Source organism: Otolemur garnettii, unplaced genomic scaffold (assembly GCF_000181295.1).
Source record: "Otolemur garnettii isolate 467f Iridium unplaced genomic scaffold, OtoGar3 scaffold00051, whole genome shotgun sequence".
Classification (NCBI taxonomy): Eukaryota; Metazoa; Chordata; class Mammalia; order Primates; family Galagidae; genus Otolemur; species Otolemur garnettii.
The window spans coordinates 9,255,542-9,280,339 of NW_003852446.1; the positions used below are offsets into that span (position 1 = coordinate 9,255,542).

At 41.1% G+C, this 24,798-nt stretch overlaps 1 protein-coding gene and 2 non-coding genes across 3 annotated transcripts in view; all 3 read right to left on the reverse strand.

The window, feature by feature from the left end:
* The window catches only part of APOO (apolipoprotein O), a 69,324-nt gene that overhangs the window by 5,269 nt on the left and 39,257 nt on the right, over positions 1-24,798 (reverse strand). The window contains exons 6-8 of the mRNA XM_003791914.2: positions 19,052-19,143; positions 12,567-12,647; positions 468-533 (exon numbers count right to left, since the gene is read on the reverse strand). Of these exons, the coding sequence (XP_003791962.1) occupies positions 498-533; positions 12,567-12,647; positions 19,052-19,143 (209 nt within the window). The 3' untranslated portion in view covers positions 468-497. The remainder of the gene's footprint in view (positions 1-467; positions 534-12,566; positions 12,648-19,051; positions 19,144-24,798) is intronic.
* On the reverse strand, positions 22,558-22,668 carry LOC111726018. Its single transcript, XR_002773922.1, has one exon. It is a non-coding gene; the product is annotated as a U6 spliceosomal RNA (small nuclear RNA).
* Positions 22,850-22,972, reverse strand: LOC111726028. The gene has a single exon (XR_002773931.1). It is a non-coding gene; the product is annotated as a small nucleolar RNA SNORA26 (small nucleolar RNA).

The window sequence follows — 24,798 nt, forward strand, 5'->3', positions numbered from 1 at the left end:
AAAAAAAAAAAAAAAGTAATAATTACAGGTGATAATAATTAAACAAGGAATTCCCTATGTTGCTTAAGGTAATGTTGATACATAATTTTGACCTTCTCAACAATACTCATGCATTCAACAAGTGTTTGAGCATTAGATAAATACAAGTGTGCTTCCTATAATAAAGTATTGTTTGGAAAAAAATAAAACTATGAAATAATGGCACTTTTGAATTATTTGAAATAGATTTGTAGACAAAATCCTGTCTGGTTCTAGTTTATTGAAAAAACCCAGGTATGTCATTGGAACAAACACAAGTAAATAAATCATGGCACTTAAGCCCAGAAATTAAAGATGGAATAAAATATAACACTTCCTTATGTTGACACATCAAGTTGAACTGCTGTAATTAATTAAATTAATTAACAAGTCATTTTGGCTGGCACTAATAATGCTGAAAATAACCACAAAGTTTTCTTGTTCTTTACCTGATAAAAATGGGCAGAGCATGGAGTTTTCTACTTATTTCCAGGTGAATTCTTCACACTTCCTGGCTTTTAAAACAAAAGTAAGAGCTTTAATGCAATTTGAAAAGAAGTGGTGAAACTCCTCAATGTGTCCTCAATATTTGGCTAAATACACACATTAAATATTGTTATTCTGGCAAGGGGTCAAGCCATCTTATTGAAGGCTTGGGGGATGCTGAAGAAAGGCTGAGGGCAATGAGCTCCCATGTTTACAGTTGCCAACCACTAAATATTAACTATACTGCAAAGTGATCCATTTCTCAGTAAACAGAAGAAATTACTAAGGCTCCCTTAGGCCCTGCTATAGAATGACTTGGACCCAGAAAGCAGGAAATAGAGCTCCATTAATCCTCATTATGCAGATTTAGCCAAACAGTTGATTCTATTAAAAAAATCAATAGTGAAAAGATTTATTTCCTGAAAGAAGATTTACTACCTCATGCTGCTGTCACTTCTGCAGGTACTCCACTCCTTGCATTATCTACCATAGGGGCCAATTCACAAAACATGTTTACCCTGAAAGAACTTAGAATAGGACCACACCCATTCTGCCTGGCCACCATCCGGGAACACATAATTAGACCATGTCATCCATCAGAAGTGGTGCAAGAAAGTTTCTAGTGGGAAAATTTCATGTATAAAATGTTTAAGGTCATGCTTTCTTCCCTATATGTTTTTAAGACTTTAATTCTGAAAACATGTTAACAAGATGTTTTGCAACCTAGGCTGCAGCTGGGTCGGCAAAGGGGCTGTGATTCTGTGCTTCAGATTTGGTGCAGATTCTTCTGGCGGCCCTCTCTGATAGTTATTCATGGGTGAAGGAGGGGAAAGGTGAAGAAGAAGGAACACATGACCAACTCCGTCATTTCAGAGCATGGTTAGGCAATTTGGGGCTCACTGGAGTGGTAAGAACTTGGTCTGTAAGTACTGTTTTTCACTTGTTCCTGAATAATTAACAGTGTCCCCTTACACTCTGAAGAGTATCCTGTTTGGATGATAAATTCTATGGTTATCACATCCACTTAACAAGGAAGTTCCGGGGAACAAGGTCATATGCATTGCTTGGTGGGTTAATATACAATATTTGGGGTCTACTTGATGCTCTGGAAGGGAGTCTACACAACTTAGTGCCTGTGCCCTTATCCTCATACTGCAGAGCCACTCTCTACCTCTGTGCCATGTGTGCACATGCACGCAAACACACTATATAGCACCAGAAACCTTTTTGTTGTTGTCCAAACTTGTCAAACTCCTTAATGGGGTGAGACCTTTGCAAAATGTACCCCTTGATCTAGATTGGTCAATCCCAATTTTTGCCTGGCTAAATGCTACTCATCCTTTAGATCAAGGCTCTCTTTGTACCCTACCCTTCAATTTAGGTTAGAGCCTTTTATGCACTTTCATAACACCCAAGTACTTCCTGATTTGTGTAATTATTCCTTTCATGTCTGAATCTTTCATTAATCTGCAAGCTTCATGAGGGCCCACTATCTCTGGAGCCTCCTAGCACAGTATTCAAATATTTGTTGGAAAAACAAATGAAATGGGATGGAACGTAGAGATCTGATGAGTGTAAAAAAAAGTTCAGGTATGAGATTAGTGAAGAACAAGAAGAGATAAAAGGAGGTTTCGAGGGCAAGTGAGAGAACGTGTCCAACAACTGTGTCTGGCATAAAAATAATGTGGTTCTCTACCTAGTTAAATATATTTTAGGTTTGAAGTAACATAATGCTTACCAAGTACTTCTTATGATATTCTTATATATTTGACTATCTATGCTTGGCAGTACCTCAATCTCAAAAAAAATAAGATGGTAAATTCATAAGCTTTCTTATCTTTTAGACAATAAGAAAATGAGCAGGCAAAAACATTCTTCTGATTGAGGAAAACTACCCTGTTGCTAGGAAAATTTTCTTGTTTGGTTACATATCACTTACAGTATAACAAAACACTTCAGTCCAATATCTCCAGACCTCTCTTGGCAGAGACTGCCAGATCTCAGAGAAAACAATATTCTGACTTCAAAACACAGTTCATAATTTAGCACAAGCCGAAAATCAATTCTTTTGCATTTGCAGACAAAGAGATAGTTCATTTATTTTTTTGAGACAGAGTCTCACTCTACTGCCCTGGTCAAGGTGCCATAGTATCATAGCTCACAGCACCCTCAAACTCAGGCTCGAGTCATCCTCTTGCCTCAGCTTCCCAAGTAGACTAGGACTATAGGCGTGACACTACACTCACCTAGTTTTTCTATTTTTAGTAGAGATGGGGTCTTGCTCTTGCCCAGGCTAGTCTCGAACTTGAGTTCAAGCAATCCACCTGCTTTTGCCTCCCAGAGTGCTAGGATTACAGGTGCAAGCCACTGTGTCTGGCTGAGAGTTTTTTTATTTTTTATTTTTTTAAGGCAGAGCCTCAAGCTGTTGCCCTGGGTAGAGTGCTGTGACATCACAGCCCATGGCAACCTCCAACTCCTGGGCTCAAGCAATTCTCCTGCCTCCACCTCCCAAGTAGCTGGGACTATAGGCACCCACCACAACACCCAGCTATGTTTTGGTTGCATTCCTCATTGTTGTTTGGCGGGTCTGGGCTGGATTCGAACTCACCAGCTCAGGTGTATGTGGCTGGTACCTTAGCCACTTGAGCCACAGGCGCTGAGCCAGAGACAGTTTATTTTTTAAAAAATATTTTATTTATGGCTCTGCACCTGTAGCTCAGCAGCTAGGGCACCAGCCTCGTACACCAGAGCTGGTGGGTTTGAATTCAGCCCGGGCCCACCAAACAACATGGCAACTATAACCAAAAAAACAAAATAGTTGGGCATTGTGGTGGGTGCCTGTAGTCCCAGCTACTTGGGAGGATGAGGCCAGAGAATCGCTTAAGCCCAAGAGTTTGAGGTTGCTGTGAGCTGTGACATGACGGCACTCTACGCAGGGTGACAGCTTGAGACTCTGTCTCAAAAAAAAAAAAAAATTTAAATGGCTGGCCGCCTGTAGCTTAATGGTTAGAGCGCTGGCCCTGTGCACCAGGTGTGGTAGGTTTGAACCCAGCCAGGGCCTACTAAACAATAAAAAAATATACAGGGGCAGCACCTGTGGCTCAGTGAGTAGGGCACCCACCCCATATACCAAGGGTGGTGGGTTCAAACCCAGCCCTGGCCAAACTACAACAAAAAATAGCCAGGTGTCGTGGTGGGCACCTGTAGTCCCAGCTACTCGGGAGGCTGAGGCAAGAGAATCACCTAAGCCCAAGAGCTGGAGGTTGCTGTGAGCTATGACACCACAGCACTCTACCCAGGGCAACAAGGTGAGACTCTGTCTCTAAAAAGAAAATATATATATATATATATATATGTTATACTGGCTTGGTGCCTGTAGCTCAAGTGGCTAGGGCACCAGCCACATACACTGGAGCTGGCGGGTTTGAATCCAGCCCAGACCCGCCAAAAAACAATGGAAACTATAACCAAAAAAAAAAAGATAGCCAGGCATTGTGGTGGGTACCTGTAATTCCAGCTACTCGTGGGGTGGGGGGGCTGAGGCAAGAGAATCACTTAAGCCCAAGAGTTGGAAGTTGCTGGAAGCTGTGATGCCACAGCACTCTACCCAGGGTAACAGCTTGAGACTCTGTCTCAAAAAAAAAAAAAAACTGTTACAACTCAATCATTCTCCTTATAAATTAATTTTAATACAGATCTGGTTTTAGATTTTAAATTTATTTTCGTACCATGTCCATGAACATAAATGACAACTTTTTTTTGAGACAGAGACTAATTATGTCACCCTCAGTAGAGTGCTGCGGTGTCACAGCTCACAGCAACCTCAAACTCTTGGGCTTAAACGATTCTCTTGCCTCAACCTCCCTAGTAACTGGGACTACAGGCACCTGCCACAATGCCTGCTACTTTTTTGTTATTGTTGTCATTGTTTAGCAGGCCCAGGCCAGGTTCAAACCCACCAGCCCCAGTGCATGTGGCCAGCACCCCAACCACTGAACTATGGGTGCCAAGCCACGAATGATAATTTCTGTTAGCAATATTGGAACTTTTTCTTTTTGGTAACAGGCCCAGGCCAGGTTTGAACCTACCACCCCCCCCTATACACTGGGCTGGTGCTTTAATGACTGAGCTATGGGTGCCCAGCCAAAAATTTCCAAAAAATGAGTACTTTTTTAAAAATCAAAACATTGATTTCTTATTAGTATGCACCACTATGTGAAGAGGGATTCTCAGCCAAATCTTTGAGGTACAGCAATTATTTTCATTAGTTACTTAACTTCTCCAAAATGTAGTTTCCTCACTTGCAAAATAGGAGTAATAATAGAACCTCCCTCCCAGACCCTTCCTGAGCAAAGAGCTTCATGCCCAGGGCCAAGCTCACAGCAAATGCTCAATAAACATTACCTATCCTATATGGTAAGTTACTTTAATATTTGTTTTTGATGAAAAAATAAAAGGTGAGGATAAATGACCTATAAAGATCACAACAGAATTATATTTCACTAGATGTGGGAGGCAGAATAATGCCCCCCCCCAAAGATGTCTGTGTCCTAATCCTGGAACCTGTGACTATGTTACTTTACATGGCAAAGGAAAATTAAGCTTGATCGTCCTTTAAAATAAGGAGATTATTTTAGATGATCTGGGTGACCCCAAGTGAATCCTGTGAGTGCCGATAGTCTAAGAGGCAGGCAGAAGAAGAGGTCAGAGAGAAGGGCTTTGAAGAGGACTTCCTGCAGGCTTTGAAGGAGGAGGAAGGAAGTTGGGAACAGTTCTCAACTGACAGCCAGCAAAACAGACCTGGGTCCTACAATCTCAAGGAACTGAATTCTGCCAACAGCTTAAATGAGCGGGGAAAGGAATCCTCCCCTAGGGACTCCAGAAAGGAATGCACTCCTCCTGACATCTTGATTTATTATTGGATTTCTGACATACAGAGGGAAGATAAATAAATCTGTATTACTTTCAGCCTGTAAATTTGCAGTCATTTGTTTTAGGTAGCAATAGAAAATTAAAACAATGACATATGGATTCTTGACTGCAAGGTATGGTTCCATCTGTATCAGTAGACAGTAACTTCTGAGGCAGAAGTGAAATTGTGCAGTGTCACACGAGTGGTAGTGATGACTATCATGTGCTGGAGTCTGTCCATTTTGTGTTCCTCATATTAACAAACTCAATCCTCAAAACAACCCCAGGAGGTACTCTACCCCCAGTTCCCAGGGTGCTGGAGTAACTTCCCAAGGTTTCAAGGCTAGTGAGAGGCAGAGTAGGGTGGAAGCCTGATGTTCCCCTCTTAGTCCCATTAGTCCCTGGGTAATGACGACAGCCTGCCTTTCTAAAGAAAAGGTGATTATTATTTTTTTAAGATTTCTAACTTTTTATTTTGCTAAGTAATGGTGTTTGAAGAAAAAGAAAAATCATTGCCTAGCGTCTTTACTACTTAGAATTGTAGACAGCAAGAAACTAGAAAGGGCACAAATTCAGCACAACTTTAGCTTTATGGAAAACCCATCACATTGTCTTTATATTTTAAACAAGTTTTATAGTGGTAAGAACACTTAAGAGGAGATGTCCACTCTTAACAGATGTCTAAGTGTGTGACAGTGTTGTTACCTACAGGTATAGTGTTGTGCCACAGATCACCGGAACTTATTTATTTCACTTGACTAACTTTTTATCTGTTGATTAGCAACTCCCCAACCCTCCCTCTCCCAACCTCTCCACAACCACCATTCCAGTTTCTGCTTCTATGACTTTGACTATTTCAGATACCCCATACAAGTGGAATCATGCACTATTTGTCCCTCTGTGACTTGGCTGTTTTGAAGACAAACATTTTTAAAGCACATCACTTATTTTCAGCTAAACTGTCATGTGTTTATAGATAGCTGAGGAATTTCGAATGAAAGAAGAAAAACAAGGCATAGTTTACTCAGGGTGGTGGCCGCTGCTTCCCTTTCACTGTCTTGCTGAGCCAGCAAGGGCCTGAATAAAACTACTAAGCTCAGTTTTAGAAGTTCTGCTCAGTTTTAATGTTAGCAACAGGTTTAGGTTTCTGTGTGTATTAATATTTTCCTGCCCTTTAAATAATTAGTTATTATTGGCTTAGCAATCATTTTAACAATTGATAGTAACTTGTTGCGTTTCTTTCTCTTTTTTTTTTGTTTTTTTGAGACAGTCTCACTATGTCACCCTCAGTAGAGTGCTGTGGCGTCACTGCTCACAACAACCTCAAACAAGCCTTCTTGGGCTTAAGTGATTCTCTTGCCTCAGCCTCCCAAGGCCCACCCCAAAGCCCAGCTATTTTTTTGTTGTTGCAGTTGTCGTTGTTTAGCTGGCTCGGGTTGGGTTTGAATCCATCAGCCTCAGTGTATGTGGCTGGCGCTGTAACCACTGTGCTGTGGGTACCCAGCCACTTGTTGCGTTTCTAAAAGACCTGTGAAAACCTAAACCATGACATTTACTAAGATACACTTCTGCATTTAGCTATCATGAGACAACTCTAAAAGAGCCATGAAGGGTGGTATCTGTGGCTCAAGGAGTAGGGCACTGGCCCCATATGCTGGAGGTGGTGGGTTCAAACCCAGCCTTGGCCAAAAACTGCAAAATAAATAAATAAATAAAAAGAGCCATGAAGACTATGGCCTTGCAGACTGACACCCTCAACTGGTCTCCATTTCTGATCTCAGTCCAAAGTCTGGGACTATTGTGAAAGGGTTTCAGTTTAGCAATGGACAATCAGTAAATATTCCTTTACTAAGCTTCTTGGGTCAAATGGTGAGAACTATCATGGTAAAGAGCAATAAATCAACTACATGAAGAATTTCTGATTATCAAAAGACTGAACTTAAAAGGTAAGCTTCAAAGTGACAGAACACATCTGCAAATATGTGCCCCAAACTATTATCATCTATAGAAAAAAATAAAGAACCCTTATAAATTAATAAGGAACAAATAATACCAAAAAATGACCAAAAGACATAACAGGCACTTTAAGAAGAAACCAATAAATCTGAGAAAATATGCTCAACCTCACTACTAATCAGGGAAATGTAAATTAAAACCAGGATGAGACATTCCGGAAACATCCTGACATGCCAAATAGCTAGGAAATAACCACCAGAGATGACTTGTGTCACGTCAGGAGGACTCAGAGCCAACTTCTACTAGCAAAACAGGACAGTATGAACATTAGTAAGGATAAGAATTGCAAAGCAGGCTGGGCACAGTGGCTCGTACTTATAATCCCAGCACTCTGGGAGGCCAAGGCGGGTAGATTGCTTGAGCTCACGGGTTCAAGACCAGACTGAGCCAGCACCAGACCCCATCTCTACTAAAAATATAAAAAAACTGAGGCAAGAGGATTACTTGAGCCCAAGAGTTGGAGGTTGGTGTGAGCTATGATATCACCATGGCACTCTACCCAGGGCGACAGAGCTTGAGACTCTGTCTCAAAAAAAAAAAAAAAAAGAAAGAAAGAAAGAAAGAAAAGAAAGAAAATTATTACAATGAAAGTAAAGAGAGTAGTTATTTGGGGAAGAGGAAAAGAACTGTGACTGGGATGGGCTACAGGGAGGGGCTTTAAGGGAGGCTGGCAAACTTCTATTTTTTTGTCCTAAATAATGGCTTACAAAGGTGTTTGCCTTATAATTCACTTAGCTATAAAAAAATTAAAAAGTTGTTTAAGGAAAGCAGATTATTGGGGCAACTAGGAAAATCCGAATATGGGCTATATATTGGATATTTATATAAACAATTAAATGTTAACTTTCTGAATATGATAATAATATTGTGCTTATATAAGTGAATTTCTATGGGTGGAAAAGTACAATGATACCTACCACTAACTCTTAATTGGTTAAAAAAAAATAAAATGCATGTGTGTGAAAAAGATAAAGCAAATGTAGCAAATGTTTAATTAGCGAATCTAAGCAAAGGGTAGATTCATGTACTAGTCTTGTAACTGATCCACAGTTTTGAAATTTTTTCAAAATGAAAATCAGGAAATAGTATAGTAAAGATACATACGCTTACCCCACAACAAAAAACTCTTTTAAAGCCACCAGACTGGCAAAAAGGGAAACAACCACTTGGCATCATCTAGTAAAACTGAAGATATGCAGAACCTGTGAATCAGGAAACGTGGCCTAGAACTCTTGGCAAACCATGAAGTTATGCTCACAGTTGTGTGTGTTAACAGCATACTGAAAACCACCTAAATAGCCACCAATATGGGTATTTTCCCATCAAAACTAAAAACTGGTCTACAGCAGCAAAAATGAATAAGTAACTGCCATACATTGCCCATAAACATAATGTTAAGGGAACAAAACAATTTATAAGATAATAAAGACTCCCATCTATTATAAACTTTATATATATATATGTGTGTGTATATATACATATATTATACACGTACACACACCCATATACAAATTTATTTATATGTGGTCTATTTATATTACTAAGGTAAAAAACAGGCAAATTCAACTACAGTGTTTTAGAGCATATACATATATGGTCAAACAAAAAGAAAGGTTTAAAGAAAAACAAGGGAATGAAAAACATGCAGTTCTAGATAGTAGTTGCCTCTGGGGAGGAGGGCAGCTTGGAGGACTTGGAAGGCATTGGTAATTCCCTATTTTTTTTTTTGAGACAGAGTCTCACTCTATTGTCCTGGGTAGAGTGTCATGGTATCATAGCTCACAGCAACCTCAAACTCTTGGGCTTGAGCAATCCTCTTGCCTCAGCCTGAGTAGCTGGGACTATAGGCGTCCACCACAACACCCAGCTAGTTTTTCTGTTTTTAGTACAAACAGGAGCTCACTCTTGCTCAGGCTGGTCTTGAACTCCTGAGCTCAAACAATATACCAGCAATACACCAGCCCACCCAAAGTGCAAGGATTATAGGTGTGAGCCACTAAGCCCAGCCTAATTCCCTATTTATTTATTTATTTTAGAGACAGAGTCTCATTTTGTTGCCCTGGGTAGAGTGCTGTGACATCACAGCTCGCAGCAACCTCCAGCTCTCGGGCTTAAGCAATTCTCTTGCCTCAGCTTCCTGAGTAGCTGGGACTACAAGTGCCCGCCACTATGTCTGACTATTTTTTGATACAGTTTGGCTGGGGCTGGATTCGAATCTGCCACCCTTGGTATATGGGGTCAGCGCCCTACTCACTGAGCCACAGGTGCTGCCCCTAATTCCCTATTTTTAAAGGTAGATGATGGGTTGGCATATGTGTAGTCATTATATATTGTTGAGTCTTAACTGTATACCTTAGATAAAAAACCCTAACCCACACAATGAGGACAATATTTCTGGACATAGCTATCACAGGTCTGACAAAGAGTTCATTTTAGCTGAAGCAGATAAATTCTTCTTAAGTGACCAGCGACAATGACAGATTGAAAAACCATCTCATCCAAATTTTACTGGTAGAAGACTCAGCGCAGTGCAAACATTTAGAATCAATTCCTATAAAGCAGCAGGATGTAGCAGCACAGCAAAATGAAAGGGCTGTTTAGAGTACTTCAGAGTAATATAATTAAGAACTGAGCTATCATTTGTACCACCTAAAACATCAGGGCTATTGGAAATATAATGTCCACAATTTCTTTGACTATGTACAACCAAGAGCAAGTACATCCATCACATCATTGAGGTACAAACAATTATGAATTAGATGCTACCTAACTGAAACTGGTAACTGCAGCCTGACTTGAAAACCAACTTCCAAACCACCTAAGAAACAAAAAAATCTCCTTCATGAAGTGACTCCCAGTTCCCTTCAATGACACAGGATCTTTTCATCCAAATATCTGACATTTGTTTTCTGTGCCTTTCTTCTGGCACTTACCATGTTTTTCCTTCTATTTTGGTTGCATGCTTTCCTCCTTGCCTTTACTAGATTATGAATTATTTGCTAGTCCATGAATATACTGAGCTCCAGGGCCTCAAAAGATTCCTGTTTCCGGGTAGCTAAAACTTTTGCTCTCGTTAAAGAAACAAAAACAAAGAAACCCTTGAAGCCCACAAAATCTAAGGGATTAGAGGGAATCTACAAAAAACAATGGCACTTCACTATCAAACAATTCCTGAGATCTCAGTATACTGACTCTCAAATTAATAGGGCCTTTTGGTCTTTTTCCTGTAAACTAGTAGTAAATGTTTAACACAGTCAACATCAATTTTATTACCTTCTATTGAGAACAGACAGCTGTGGGGAAAATTATGTTCGGAGAATAAAGGGATAGGTGAATACTTTTAAGTGCTCAACAACTCTGAAGAGGGCAAAGGTATAAAAGAAAGAAATGCAAACCAACCATGAGCACATTAGCAATCTTTACTGCTGCACTCTGAAAAGATCCACATATAAAAATGAGTATTTTTAATACTGAACATTCAAATTGCCACAAAAAGCTGGCCTGATTAATTGGCATTCCAATCACAGTTCTGTTACCTTTGTACTGGGCTGAATTCTCAGAGCAGAGAGCTGTTGCCAAGCGAGAGGCTCCCACAGCCCCCACTTCAGCTTTGGGGTGTGTGTGTGTAGACACAGACACCACAGGGAGTGCTCAGAGGCCCTGGGGCACCCCTGTCTCCCACAGTGAGCGCTGGAGGTTGAGGCTGACTTAGTCTCACTTTGTATGTTTCTTTCTAGGGCTGTGTACAGTTTTCTCGACTGATTCTATTTCCTTTCCCATACAAAATTTCTTAGCAAGGGTGGACTTAAGAGATTTTTTTAAGCAGGAAAGAAAGCGTCCACAGAAAATGTCAGGGAAATGAAAATAAAACTATGAATGTTTATTCTTTAAAAAGGACTGCCAAAGGACACTTCATATTGATACAGAACTTCCTACTCAAGAGCCAGTTTAAACAGGCTTAAGAGGGACTGATTCTATTAGAAACCACCAGTATAAAAATTAGGCTTAAGATTTCACTGGAAGATTATTTAAACAAACAATGAAGCAGGCTTACAATTCACTCTATAATGTTACTTCTAAATTCCAGTTCAAAATTCTGGATTTTAATTTTGAGATAGTTGTTTACATTTTGTAAAAAGAGCATTTTCATTTGAAATAACTGGAGTCAAAATGAACTTCCTTCCATCTATGATATAGAAGGTATGTTAATAAAAGAACCCTAATTCTTCCATAGCTAACTGCGCCCCTGAATGCTCAGTGAAGACATGATGCCTTATTCTGTACTCATTCTTCCTTATCAGGGGAAAGGGAGAATGTTCCAGCAAACAGGGCAATAGGGCAACATTTAATCAGCAACATGATGGCTGGAAGAGTTATAAGGTGTCTTTACAATTAATAAAACCACTACCCTCTGTCACTCATCCACTGGACAACATAGAGAAAGTGGCCTGTAGCTGGTGGCTGGTCCCCAACATACCATGGCTCACACCCTCAGCTGAGCCAAGAAGCCTGGGATATAAATAGAAATAAGTTCTAAAGGAAAGAACAGAGTTTACAATAAATAGCAAGACAAGGAGGGGAGTCTCAATTACATAGAACCTCCACGGTTGATCGCCTGTCTGCATTAACCACCTCTGTAAATTGAACTAATTTTCACAGACCAGACATGCACCGTAGGTATGTCTCAGTATAGTAGGCCTAGTCCCTTAGGTTAACCACCTTCGTCTGTTGACCAGTCTGTTATAGTCCATTGGGTAGTCAACTTACAGAGGTTCTTTGTCTTTTTCCTAAAGAACATAGTATGTTCCCTTTTGTATCCAGTTTTTATAAAATTTCCAGATGATATGCTACACTTTGAGCAAATTATAAATACAACAGAGTGGAAATTATGGTCTAAGACTGCGGTAGAATGCATTTTATAGTCACCACTTATTTGGTCCTGCTGATAACCACTCACTCACTCAGCAGTTGTGTTGGCCCTCTAATAAAAGTCAACAGAAAATCTGAACTAGGGAGGTAACTAGAAACAAATAGAAAAAACAAGTAAAACAATAGAGTTATCAGATACTTTACAAAACCCTAGAGAAACCACATATTTAAACCAAAAGGAAGGCAATGAAAAAGATTTTTCTCACCTTTTGAAAGTTCCTCTTCCACAAATCTTCTACAACTATGTATCCTCGCAAACCCCAGTCATATAATTTCTCCCCACCGACCTTGAAACAAAATAGAAAAGATCCGTTGGTATTCCATACGTGACTGGTAAGGAAGAGAATTTTCTATTTTCTTTTTCTTCTTTCCCAAAGAATTATATTTAAACATATGACTACTACAGGAAATCTTGGGATTTGATGCATTAAAACAGTGTAACAATAAGCCAATAAAAAGAAAGAATGATAGAAGAAAAACAGTCTGGATGTGTATATTTATCTTTCAAAATAATTTGCCATAAATTACAGGTATATAACCTAAACTTCCAAAGTTTCAAGGAAAATAAAATGGTCGAGGAGACCACTGTTAATGTCAGAGATTCCTGAAAATCAGACAAAGAAGGCTTCTACCTACCACCTCTGCTACCCTACCTCAGCCAAGTCATATTTACTACATTGAAAACCATTCATTTTAGAGGCTTAGATGAAAAACAGGTGAACCCAATGAAAATGCTTCCAGTTTTCCCAGGCCTCCTCAAACATAAACTGTGAGTTTCTACAGGGATTATGGAGGGAACCTGATCAATAATTGTTCCTTTGGGCTATGCGGTGGCTTACACCTGTAATCCTAGCACTCTTTGAGTCAGAGGAAGGTGGACTGCTTGAGCTCATGGGTTCGAGACCAGCCCAAGCAAAAAGTGAGACCACCACCCCCCATCTCTACTAAAAATAGAAAAACTGAGGCAAGAGGTTTGCTTGGCCCGAGTTGGAGGTTGCTGTGAGCTATGACGCCACAGCACTTACCCAGAGCAACAGCTTGAGATTCTGTCTCAAAGGAAAAAAAAATTGTTCCTTCAACATCCTGAGGTAGGCCTCAGGGCCAGAGGCTTATGACCTTAAAACATGCTTGTCTACCTTTAGCTAGCTGGCTTGAATTGCTGGAAACTTCTTCTTTTTAATGTATGAACTTTCCCAAAACATATTTTTTTTTTGAGGATCACTACTGATTTGTAATATGAATTATAGAACTATTTGATCCTTTAAATTATGTGATGATGAGCAACCTCAATAAATATAAGGGCAATATAATTTAAATAAATGTAAAGAACCATAAAACAAATATAAAGAAAATTAGACCTACTGTTCTATGTCTTATTACAGACTGTGTATCCCTAATCTGAAAATCTGAAATGTTCCAAAATCCAGAACAAAAACATGCTTTTAATAATTTACATTCATTGGTCCTATTTATGATAAAGAATGTTGATTAATTTTCCCCATAACAGTACTTTAAATTTCTGAAAGCAGTTATTATTCTCTTCCTAAAATTTTTATAATTTATCATTGTATACAGCACTTTGGTTTACAAAGCACTTTCACATTAATTACCTCTTTCCTATATAACAACTCTGTGTGGTAAGTACACAAAGACTATAAGGAAGCACTCAGAGGCCTAGTGACTTCTCAAGGTCAGAGTGCTGGTTAATGTAACAGTCTTTGCAACATGCTGATTAGTTATATGTTTCCAGTTGCTCTTACTTTTCTTAAAATACATGACATGATATGATTCTTGGACCTATCAGTAGACATATTGAGCATTTACACATATAGTACTATTCTCAGTGTTTTACCTTTTTTTCTCTTCTTTCTAAGAGATAGGGTCTCACCATGTCACCTAGGCTGGTATGCAGCAGTACAATGATAGCTCATATAGCCTCAAACTCCTGGGCTTAAGCAATCTTCTTGCCTCAGCCTCCCAAGTAGCTAGGACTACAGGTATGTGCCACTCTGCCCAGCATTAAAAAAAAATTGGGGGAGGAGGGGCTTGGCGCCCATAGCCCAGTGGTTAGGGGACTGGCCACATGCACCCGGGCTGGTGGGTTCAAACCCAGCCAGGGCCTGCTAAACAACAATGACAACAATAACATGAAAAAAAAAAATAGCCAGGCATTGTGGCGGGCACCTGTAGTCCTAGCTGCTTGCGAGGCTGAGGCAAGAGAATGGCTTAAGCCCAAGAGTTTGACGTTGCTGTGAGCTGTGATACCACAGCACTCTACTGAGAATGACATAGTAAGACTGTCTCAAAAAAAAAACAAAAAACTTTTTTTGTCCTCAAAGAGAACAAATTTATTTTAAAATGTACATGTCTGCAAATCAAAGTATATGAAAATATTACATGTTAATCCCAACCACTATTAGCTATTATATGATATTGAATAATTTAAGTAAAAAGGGAAAGTTCTTTTCATGAAGTGGATCTTTTTTTTTAGACAGGAGCCTCAAGCTGTCCTCCTGGGTAGAGTGCCGTGGCATCACAGCTCACAGCAACCTCCAACTCCTAGGCTCAAGCGAGTCTCCTGCCTCAGCCTCCCAAGTAGCTAGGACCACAGGTGCCCACCACAAGGCCTGGCTATTTTTTGGTTGCAGCCGTCATTGTTGTTTGGCAGGCCTGGGATGGATTTGAACCCGCCACCTTGGGTGTACGTGGCTGGCGCCTTAGCCACTTGAGCCACAGGCACCAAGCCCATGAAGTGGATCTTACCAAATTACTGCTTTCATTTGTAGACAATTACCAATTATATTAAATTAGGAACGTAGGTGAGAGGAGGACTGGCAATTCAAAGGTTTAAGACATTATATTACTAGGTGTTGCACAAAAAAAATTTTTTTTAAGAGACAGAAGTGGCCCAGGGTGATCTTAAACTCTTGGCCTCTAGCAATCCTCCTGTTTCAGCCTCCAAGCACTGGGATTACAGGCATAAACCACCATGCCTGGCTAGTGTTTTACACTTCTGAGAGGAAAATAACATTCTTGACAGGGTAGGGCGCCTGCCACATACACCCAGGCTGGCAATTCGAATCTGGCCTGGGCTAGCTAAACAACAAAGACAACTGCAACAAAAAAATAGCTGGGCATTGTGGTAAGTGCCTGTAGTCCCAGCTACTTGGGAGGCTGAGGCAAGAGAATTGCTTAAGCCCAAGAGTTTGAGGTTACTGTGAGCTGTGATACCACAGCACTCTACCAAAATAACATTCTATACCAATCTAAGGGTTTTGTTTTGTTTTTTCTATTGTTGGGGATTCATTGAGATTACACAGAACCAGGTTACCTTGATTGCTTCTGATAGATAAGGACCCTCTTATATTTGTGTCCCACCCCTAAAAGGTGCACCACACCCCCTGACCCCTCCCTCCTTCCTTTTCTCAGCGCTCCCCATCCTCCTCCCCCTACTGAGTACTAGGACCTTAATTGTCCTTATATCTGAATTGAGTACATAGGATTCTTATTTCTCCCTTCTTGTGATGCTTTACTAAGAATAATGTGTTCCATATCCATCCACGCTAATACAAAGGATGTAATGCCTCCATCTTTTTTAGTGGCTGAATAGTATTCCATGGTGTATATATACCACAGCTTGTTAATCCATTTCTGGGTTGGTGGGCATTTAAGATGCTTTCCACATTTTGGCAATTGTAAATTGAGCTGCAATAAACAGTCTACTGCAAGTGTTCTTGTGGTAAAAGGATTTTTTTTCTTCTGGGTAGATGCCCAGCAATGGTTTTACAGGATCAACTGGGAGTTCTAGCTTGAGTTCTTTGAGAGTTCTCCACATCTTACAGCCATTTAATCTTTGATAAACCATAGAAGAACATACCCTGGGGGAAAGAATCCCTATTCAATAAATGGTGCTGGGAGAACTAGATATACACATGTAAAAGACTGAAACTGGACCTGCACTTTCTCCACTCACAAAATGATTCAAGATGGATAAAAGACCTTAATCTAAGGCATGAAACAATTAAAATCCTCAAAGAAAGTATGGAGAAAACACTGGAAGCTATCAGCCTGGGGAAGGACTTTATGAGGAAGACTTCCACAAGGAAGACTTCCACGGCAATCGCAACAATAACAAAAATAAACAAATGGGACTTAATGAAACTGAAAAACTTCTGTACAGCTAAGGAGACAATGACCAACGCAAACAGGCAACCTACACAATGGGAAAAGATATTTACATAGCTTGATTCAGACAAAAGTTTGATAACTAGGATGTACAGAGAACTCAAATTAAGAAAAATAAAAAGAGCCAGCAATCCCTTAGATCACAGGGCAAGAGAGATGAATAGAATCTTCTCTAAAGAAGACAGACAAATGGCTAACAAACATGAAAAAAACGCTCAGCATCCCTAATTATTAGAAAAATGCAAATCAAAACCACCCTCTAACCCCATTGAGAATGGCCCACATCACAAAACCTCAAAACTGCAGATGCTGGCATGGATGTGGAGATAAGGGAACACTTCTACACTGCTGTTGGGACTGCAAACTAATACAACCTTTTTGGAAGCAAGTATGGAGAACCCTCTAAGGCAGCAGTTCTCAACCTGTGGGTCATGACCCACAGGAACTGTATTAAAGGGCCACAGCATTAGGAAGGTTGAGAACCACTGCTCTAAGGGTTTTCTTATTGGACTTTTAGCTAAAGGTTACCAAACAAAAAACAGAAGTAATTAAGTGGCTTATCCAAGATCAAGGTATTAATAAAAAAAGAATATTGGAACTGTGAAATAGGAACTAAAGGACATTGAGTATCAGAAAATCTCTTTCAATAACTGATGTTTCGTTCATTTTATTGTGGTAAGAGATACACAACATAAAATTTACCATTTCAACCATTTTTCGGTGTATAATTCACAGTGGCATACAACCATTACCACTACCTTTCCCGGCACTTTTCCATCATCCCAAACAGACAATTAATGTTTTATACCTAATGAAAATAAAGTTAATTGTTTTGTTCTGGCTTATTTTAGACAGAAAAAGAAAAAAAAAAAACTCTTTCCCATTGATTTTAAAAATAAATAAGAAAGCAACTCAGATTAGCATCCTACCATCAATCCTGGTTGTGAATACCAAAGATGTTTTGCACCATACACTATGGCCTATGGGGGCAGTCACACTGCTTTTCAACCAATAACCTAGCCTACCCTCCCCACCCAGGCTTTTACCATTTAAACCAGGGGTCCTCAAACATTTTAAACAGGGGTCCAGTTCGCTGTCCCTCAGACCGTTGGAGGGCTGGACTGTGGGCCCCAGGACAAGTTGGCTGCTAAGCAGGACAGGCAGCAGTGGCAAAAACACTCAGTGGGCCGGATAAATGTTCTAGGCAGGCCACACGTGGCCTGCAAGCCATAGTTTGAGGACGCCTGATTTAAACAATAAAAGCTAGAGATGATGTTTAATTATTTTTATTATCTATGGTGGGCAGACATAATTTACTATTCCTGAGTGAGGGTTAGAGCAGGTATAGGAGCCTTAACTCTCTGCCTCCAGGACCATTATAAACAAAAATGTACCAATGTTGGAAAGATCTTAACTGGCATTCATGACCAAAGTCATCAATCTCCCACAGCTGGGGCCACTGGACTCCCACCTACAACTGTACCTTGATCCAGGAATCTGGACTCAATTTTGTCATAAGGGATCCAGAGAGCTTAGTATCAGATTGGTCTGGCTCAGAGCCTGATTCTGGTGACTATAACTGCTGTCTCCTCCTGAGACTGAGTGTCCATGTGATATGACAGTTATGGCAACTAAGTCCCTGTCTCCATAACCTGTCCAAGACCTCAAAACCTAGAATCTGCCTTGTTCTTGCCAGTTTTCTGAGGAATTCTATGTCTGGAGTCTCACTAACTCCAGAAATGAGCCCCCTCAGGCTACCTACTGATCTAGATTAGTGGTTCTCAAACATCAAAGGCTTTAGAATCACCTAGGGGCTTGTTAAAACACCATGTTTATCCTCAGTGTCTAGTTCAGTTGGTTTGGGTAGGGCCTGAGAATCTGCATTTGGAAAAAAGTTCCCACGTGAGCTGCTGGTCTGGGGATCATGCTTTGAGAATTGGAGGTACAACTCTCCCCATGTTGCCTGCCACCATGATCTACCTACTTGCTGAGATACTGTCAAGCTGAGGCCTAAACAATGAGAAAGGAATAGCCAGTTGAGAGGTCTGAGAAATACATTCCCAGCAGAAGGGACTACAGTCTCTGTAGGCCCGAACAAGGAATTAAGTCTGGCACCAGTACCAGGATGAAGTGTGGCAGCCAGAACACAGCCTGTGCTGGCAAGTCCAATAAGAGCAGGTTGTGACCAGACATGCCTAAATTGAGTGACTCATAATTATCAGCTTTGGAATTTGAGTCTCTAGACTTTCCTGTAAGTATGCAAAAAAGGCATCTTAAATTTTCTTTGATTAATATTCAAATTGGTGTTCAAATTCTCTGAACATTAGCATTATTGGATTCAGGGCCAGAGCTGAGGTATATAGTAGAGAAAATAATTCAAATTACTTCATTTACTTGTGCAAACAAATTTTAGTCTGGTGTTACAAAAACTACAAAATAAAATAAGTAAACCCAAACATACACAAGCAAGAATGAGGGACAACATAAATTACTGGATCTACCTTACCTGGACAAATGCAATGGCTTGTTGTGGATAATAGATAGAGGCAGCTAATCCCATGAAACCAGGTGGATACACCAGCTTCTTTACTTTTGAACCTAGTAAATAAAAGGTTATACACATCATCTGATGATTCATTATACTTTTGTGTGTCTTTTAAAAAATTTTTTTGAGACAGTCTCACTCTGTCTCCAGGACTAGAGCACCATAGCCTCAGCCTAGCTCACAGCAACCTCAAACTCCTGTGTTCAAGCAATCCTCCTGTCTCAGGCTCCCAAGTAGCTGGGACTACAAGCACCTGCCACAACACCCACCTAATTTTTCTATTTTTAGTAGAGAATGGGGTCTTGCTTTTAGCCAGGCTGGTCTCAAACTCCTGAGCTCAAGCAATCCTCCTGCCTCGGCTTCCCAGAGTGCTAGGATTATAAGTATAAGCCACCATGCCTGGCCTGATTCATTATCCTTATCATCACAATTGACCTTATACGTTTAATACCAAGTAAGATTTTTTGAGCCCTAAATTGAAAGATTGTGCCCAATATCATGTGTGCCAAAAAGAACCACCACTTTTCAACCACATTGTTGGCATCTAATTCACATAATTCACAATGTATAGTTCCATGGCTTTTCATATATTCACAGATTTGTATAACCATCACCACAATCAAGTTTAGATTTCAATCACTCCCCTAAAAAAAAAAAACCCATACCCATTAGCAGCCATCCTAATTCCCCCATTATCTATCCCCAGACCTAGGCAGCCACTAATCTACTTTCTATCTTGGATTTGCCTACTTTGGACATTTACTATAAATGGAATCATGTAATAAATATGTGGTCCTTTGTGACTGGCTTCCTTCACTCAGCAAATGTTTTCCAGAAAACTTCCCTTTCTAAGGCAGCAGAATAAAAGATTGTTTTGAAAACAAATAAACTAGTATTTTGGTTTCTACAGTTTATGTTCTTTCACAGCAACTGGCTTCCTATTTAAATACTAAACACAAGCATTCTTCTCCTCTTTTCTGTGACCCTGTTAAAATAATAGTATGAGAATAAAAAACTAGTCTGTGCAGTGGCTCATGTCTGTAATCCCAGCACCCTGGGAGGCTGAGGTGAGTGGATTGCTTGAGCTCAGGAGTTCTAGACTAGCCTGAGTAAGATTGAGACCCAGTCTCTACTAAAAATAGAAAAACTACCTGGGCATCGTGGCCAGCACCTATAGTCCCAGCTACTTGGGAGGCTGAGGCAGGAGGATAGCTTGAGCCCAGAGTTTGCGGTTATGGGCTATGACGCCACAGCATTCTACCTAGGGGAACCGAGTGAAACCCCGTCTAAAAAAAAAAAAAAAAAAAAAAGATGAGGAAACCCACAATGAAGAGAAAATGTGTGCAGGGGCCACTGGTAGATAATAAATGTCAACTAATTTTCAGAAAATGGAGATTGAATGGAAATAAGAGGATGTGCTGCCCTGAATTCTTGACAGAGGGCTGTAGCCTCAAAAAAAGCAGATCTGTCCCATGCAGCCCTACAGGGGCTTCAGACTCAGAGATGACAGGTACTGTGGGGAGCCAAGGCAGCAACCAGGAATCAAGACAAACACCTTCCCTATGCCATCTCAATGCAAAACTGCCCATGGCTAAGAAGTCGCACTAGGTCAAATTTTTTTAAAGGGGCATTGTACCACTAAAGAAATCCCATGGATTCCCTACTGAGAACCAAGATAGCTGGGAAGGGTGTTTGTTAGTGACTGAGAGTAAAGCCCTCCTCACACTGGCACTGGGTATAGGGGCCCCCCATATAAGGTCAGTTCCCATTAGTTCCCCCTATAAGCAGGTCCCATCTATGCACAAAGTTCTTATGCGTGTTTTAATTGCCTTATTCTGAAACATCACCAGACAACCAAGGATCACCAGTCATTTGAGGAAAGCTTGAAACACAAAGAAAGATGAAGACAAGGAAGAAAAATGACCCCAGAGGAAATAGACAAACTCCAAAACAAAATGAAATGTGTTATTAAGTATTATCAAATAAATTCAAAAAACTACTACATTGAAAGAAAAAAGAATTCTATGAAAAAAGAAACATTCAGAAACGAGAAAGAGCTCTTAGAAATGATCAAAGTAACAAAACTTATTTATTTTTTTTGAGACAGAGCCTCAAGTTGTCACCCTGGGTAGAGTGCCATGGCATCACAGCTCACAGCAACCTCCAACACCAGGGCTTAAGCGATTCTCTTGCCTCAGCCTCACAAGTAGCTGGGACTACAGGCACCTGCCACAACACCTGGCTATTTTTTGGTTGCAGCTGTCATTGCTGTTTGGCAGGCCTGGGCTAGATTTGAACCCGCCAACTCTGGTGTATGTGGCTGGTGCCTTAGCCACTTGAGCTACAGGTGCTGAGCCAAAGAAACAAAATTTAAAAGAAACAAAATAAAATAATCATATAGGGTCATTTTAAAGAACCCAATTGCTAAAACATGAGTTAAGGAAGGAAAAAGAATGATAATAAATTTTCAGAGAAATATAAGATAGATACCTTTCAGGGCGGTGCCTGTGGCTCAGTGAGTAGGGCACTGGCCCCATATACCTAGGGTGGCGGGTTCAAACCCGGCACCGGCCAAACTGCAACAACAACAAAAATAGCCGGGCGTTATGGCAGGTGCCCATAGTCCCAGCTACTCGGGAGGCTGAGGCTAGAGAATTGCCTAAGCCCAAGAGCCGGAGGTTGCTGTGAGCTGTGACACCATGGCACTCTACCAAGGGTGACAAAAGTGAGACTCTCTGAAAAAAAAAAAAAAAAAGATAGATACCTTCCTTCACCTGAAGGCTGCAAACCACCAAAATGTCCAACCAGGAAATGAAAGCATCTGTATCTGATCACAGCAACATGGAAATTCAGAACATAAGAGAAGATCCTCAAAGATCCTCAAAGCTTCCAGAAGAACTTCCGAAGCAGTAAGCATTCAGACTGGCCACTGATTCTCATATCTGAAAAGCAGGATGCTAGAAGATGCAGCCTTCAAAGTTCTGATGGTGAACAAATTCTGTGCCCAACTAAACTCTCACCTGGTACAAGGACAGAAAGTAATTTTCAGACATGTAAGGTCTTGAGAAGTTTACCTCCAAACTTTATGCTTTTTGGAAAGAGACTTAAGCATGTTGTTCAACTGCATGGCAGAGTAAACCGAGAAGATGAGATGAATACAGGAAAAGGGGCTCAAACTCAAGAGAGTGTGAAGAAGACAAGTCCCAAGATAAAAGTGGTGTTGAAGTCTCAGGCCAACTATAGGATATAGAGCTATGGGAAGGGGGGACTTGAAAGAATAGATGGCAGGATGCAGAGCCTGTAGAAACCCGAGAATGAGGTTAAGAAAGCTGGCAGAAGGTGAAACAGGAGATTAGGGACTTGACTCCACTGAGAGTGTTTTTGCCATGGGACCCACACAGACAGCACAGTGTGTGCTAATGATACTTCCACAGTTCTACTATAATGGAAGTGCTGTTTATTGGTTGTTCTTTATGAAACACTTTGTGAATTTGTGCGTCATCCTTGCACAGGGGCCATGTTAATATTTTCTGTATTGTTCTAGGTTTAGTATATGAGCTGCTGAAGTGAGCAAGCACTATTTATTGGTTTTAAAACTTTTGGGGGGAGACAGAGTCTCACTGTGTCACCCTCAGTAGAGTGCTGTGGTGTCACAGCTCACAGCAACCTCCAACTCTTGGGATTGATTCTTTTGCCTCAGCCTCCCTAGTAGCTGGGACTACAGGTGCCTGCCACAATGCCCAGCTTTTTATTTTTTTCAGCTGTGACTCCAGACAGTATCCAAAGAAGAGTTTTTAAAATCTCTTCTCTAGGTTTTATGGAGATTTACTTTACCCTTCTATGTTAGCCTCTTAAAGCACTGTGTCAACCTTAAAAGGGCACAGGAAAGGGCGCCAGCTATTCTTTGGTTGCAGTTGTCATTGTTGTTTAGCAGGCCCCAGCCAGGCTCGACCCGCCCAGCCTCAGTGTATGTGGCTGGCGCCCTACTCACTGAGCTACAGGTGCCGAGCCATATTGGTTTTAAAACTTTAAACAGACAAATCCCCAAAGATGAAACTGGGGTTACAGAAAAGAATACAAACGTTATCAACCCAGCCTATTAATAAAGTTAATGTTTCTCTCCTGGTTCTATTGCCTGGATTGAAAGGATAAAATTGGGCCAGGGGTGGTAGCTAATGCCTGTAATCCAGCACTTGGGAGGCCGAGGCAGGTGGATTGCCTGAGCTCACAAGTTCAACACCAGCTTGAGCCAGAGCGAAACCTCATCTCTAAAAATAGCCAGGTGTTGTAGAGGGCACCTGTAGTCCCAGCTACTTGGGAAGCTGAGGCAAGAGAATTGTTTGAACCCAAGAGTTCGAGGTTGCTGTCAGCTATGACGCCACAGCACTCTACCAAGGGTGACAAAGTGAGACCCTATCTCAAAAAAAAAAAAAAAAAGAAAAGAAAAAGAAAACGAGAAAGAAAAGAAAAAAAAGAAAGGATAAAATTATCCTAGAAAAGAAACTCCTGTGTCACTGTTAGGATGCCCCATCTGCCCAGCCCTCTACTTGAAGCTCCCGGGCAGCTCACAGGTGAAGACCAGGGAAGCACAGCAAACCTGCCATCCAGTCATTTTCACTCCACTAAGGAAAGCTGATCTGTGGCAGCTCTTGGGCCTCTAGCTCCTGCTGGTTCGCACCTAAGCTGGGGACACAGCACCTCAGGAAGGAGGTGTGATCACAAGCCTGTGCCCCATCTCCCAAGAAGCTGGTGGTGTGGGCTATTAACTATCATCATTGCCAGAAGGGAACCACTGGCCACCAGTGCTGGGGAGAGCCACCAGAAGGTAATAATAGTGGCAACAACCACCTGCCACCTTTCAGTGGCCTAGTTGGGTCCACTTCCTCTGAATGATCATTTACTCACCTCTCTGGGAGTCCCCTGTCACCATCATGGTCATGTCCATTCTTATCAACTGAGGCAGATAAGATATCACCTTAGTAGATATGCTCGAGAAACCTTACCAGGTGGGACTTTCTGCACCACTGCATCCATCCTGCTGCCACCAGCATACAGGACCACCTTACCTGGAGGGACCAGCAAACCATTCTGGCCACCCATGGACATACCTACCATCCCACTCATCTTGTTTAGAATCCCTAGGATGCCAGCCATTCTACACCCACAGCCCATGGGAAAAGACCTGCTGTTGCACATGTGTGTATGTGTTTGTGTGAATACTGGTGAAAAAGAATTAAAGTTTCAAATTATTTTAATACTACTGAGCTCTCACAGGAAAAGGATGAAGAAAGATAGGAATAAAGGAACAAACACAAAAGAATAGGATCCACAGTTGTGGGTGTCTCATGCTGCTACTCCATCCAGGGCAACATGGTCCCCAATCCCCCTCAGGATGGTCACCCTAATGGATGTATAGGGGCTAAACACTGGACATTGGGCTCAGCGCCTGTAGCTCAGTGAGTAGAGTGCCAACCATATATACTGAGGCTGGCAAGTCGAGCCTGGCCCAAGCCTGCTAAACAACAATAACAACTGCAACCAAAAACTAGCCGGGCATTGTGGCAGGCACCTGTAGTCCCAGCTACTTGGGAGGTGGAGGCAGGAGAATCACTTAAGCCCAGGAGTTTGAGGTTGTGTTGCTGTGAGCTGTGACACCATGGCATTCTACCAAGGGTGACATAGTGAGACTCTGTCTCAAAAAAAAAAAA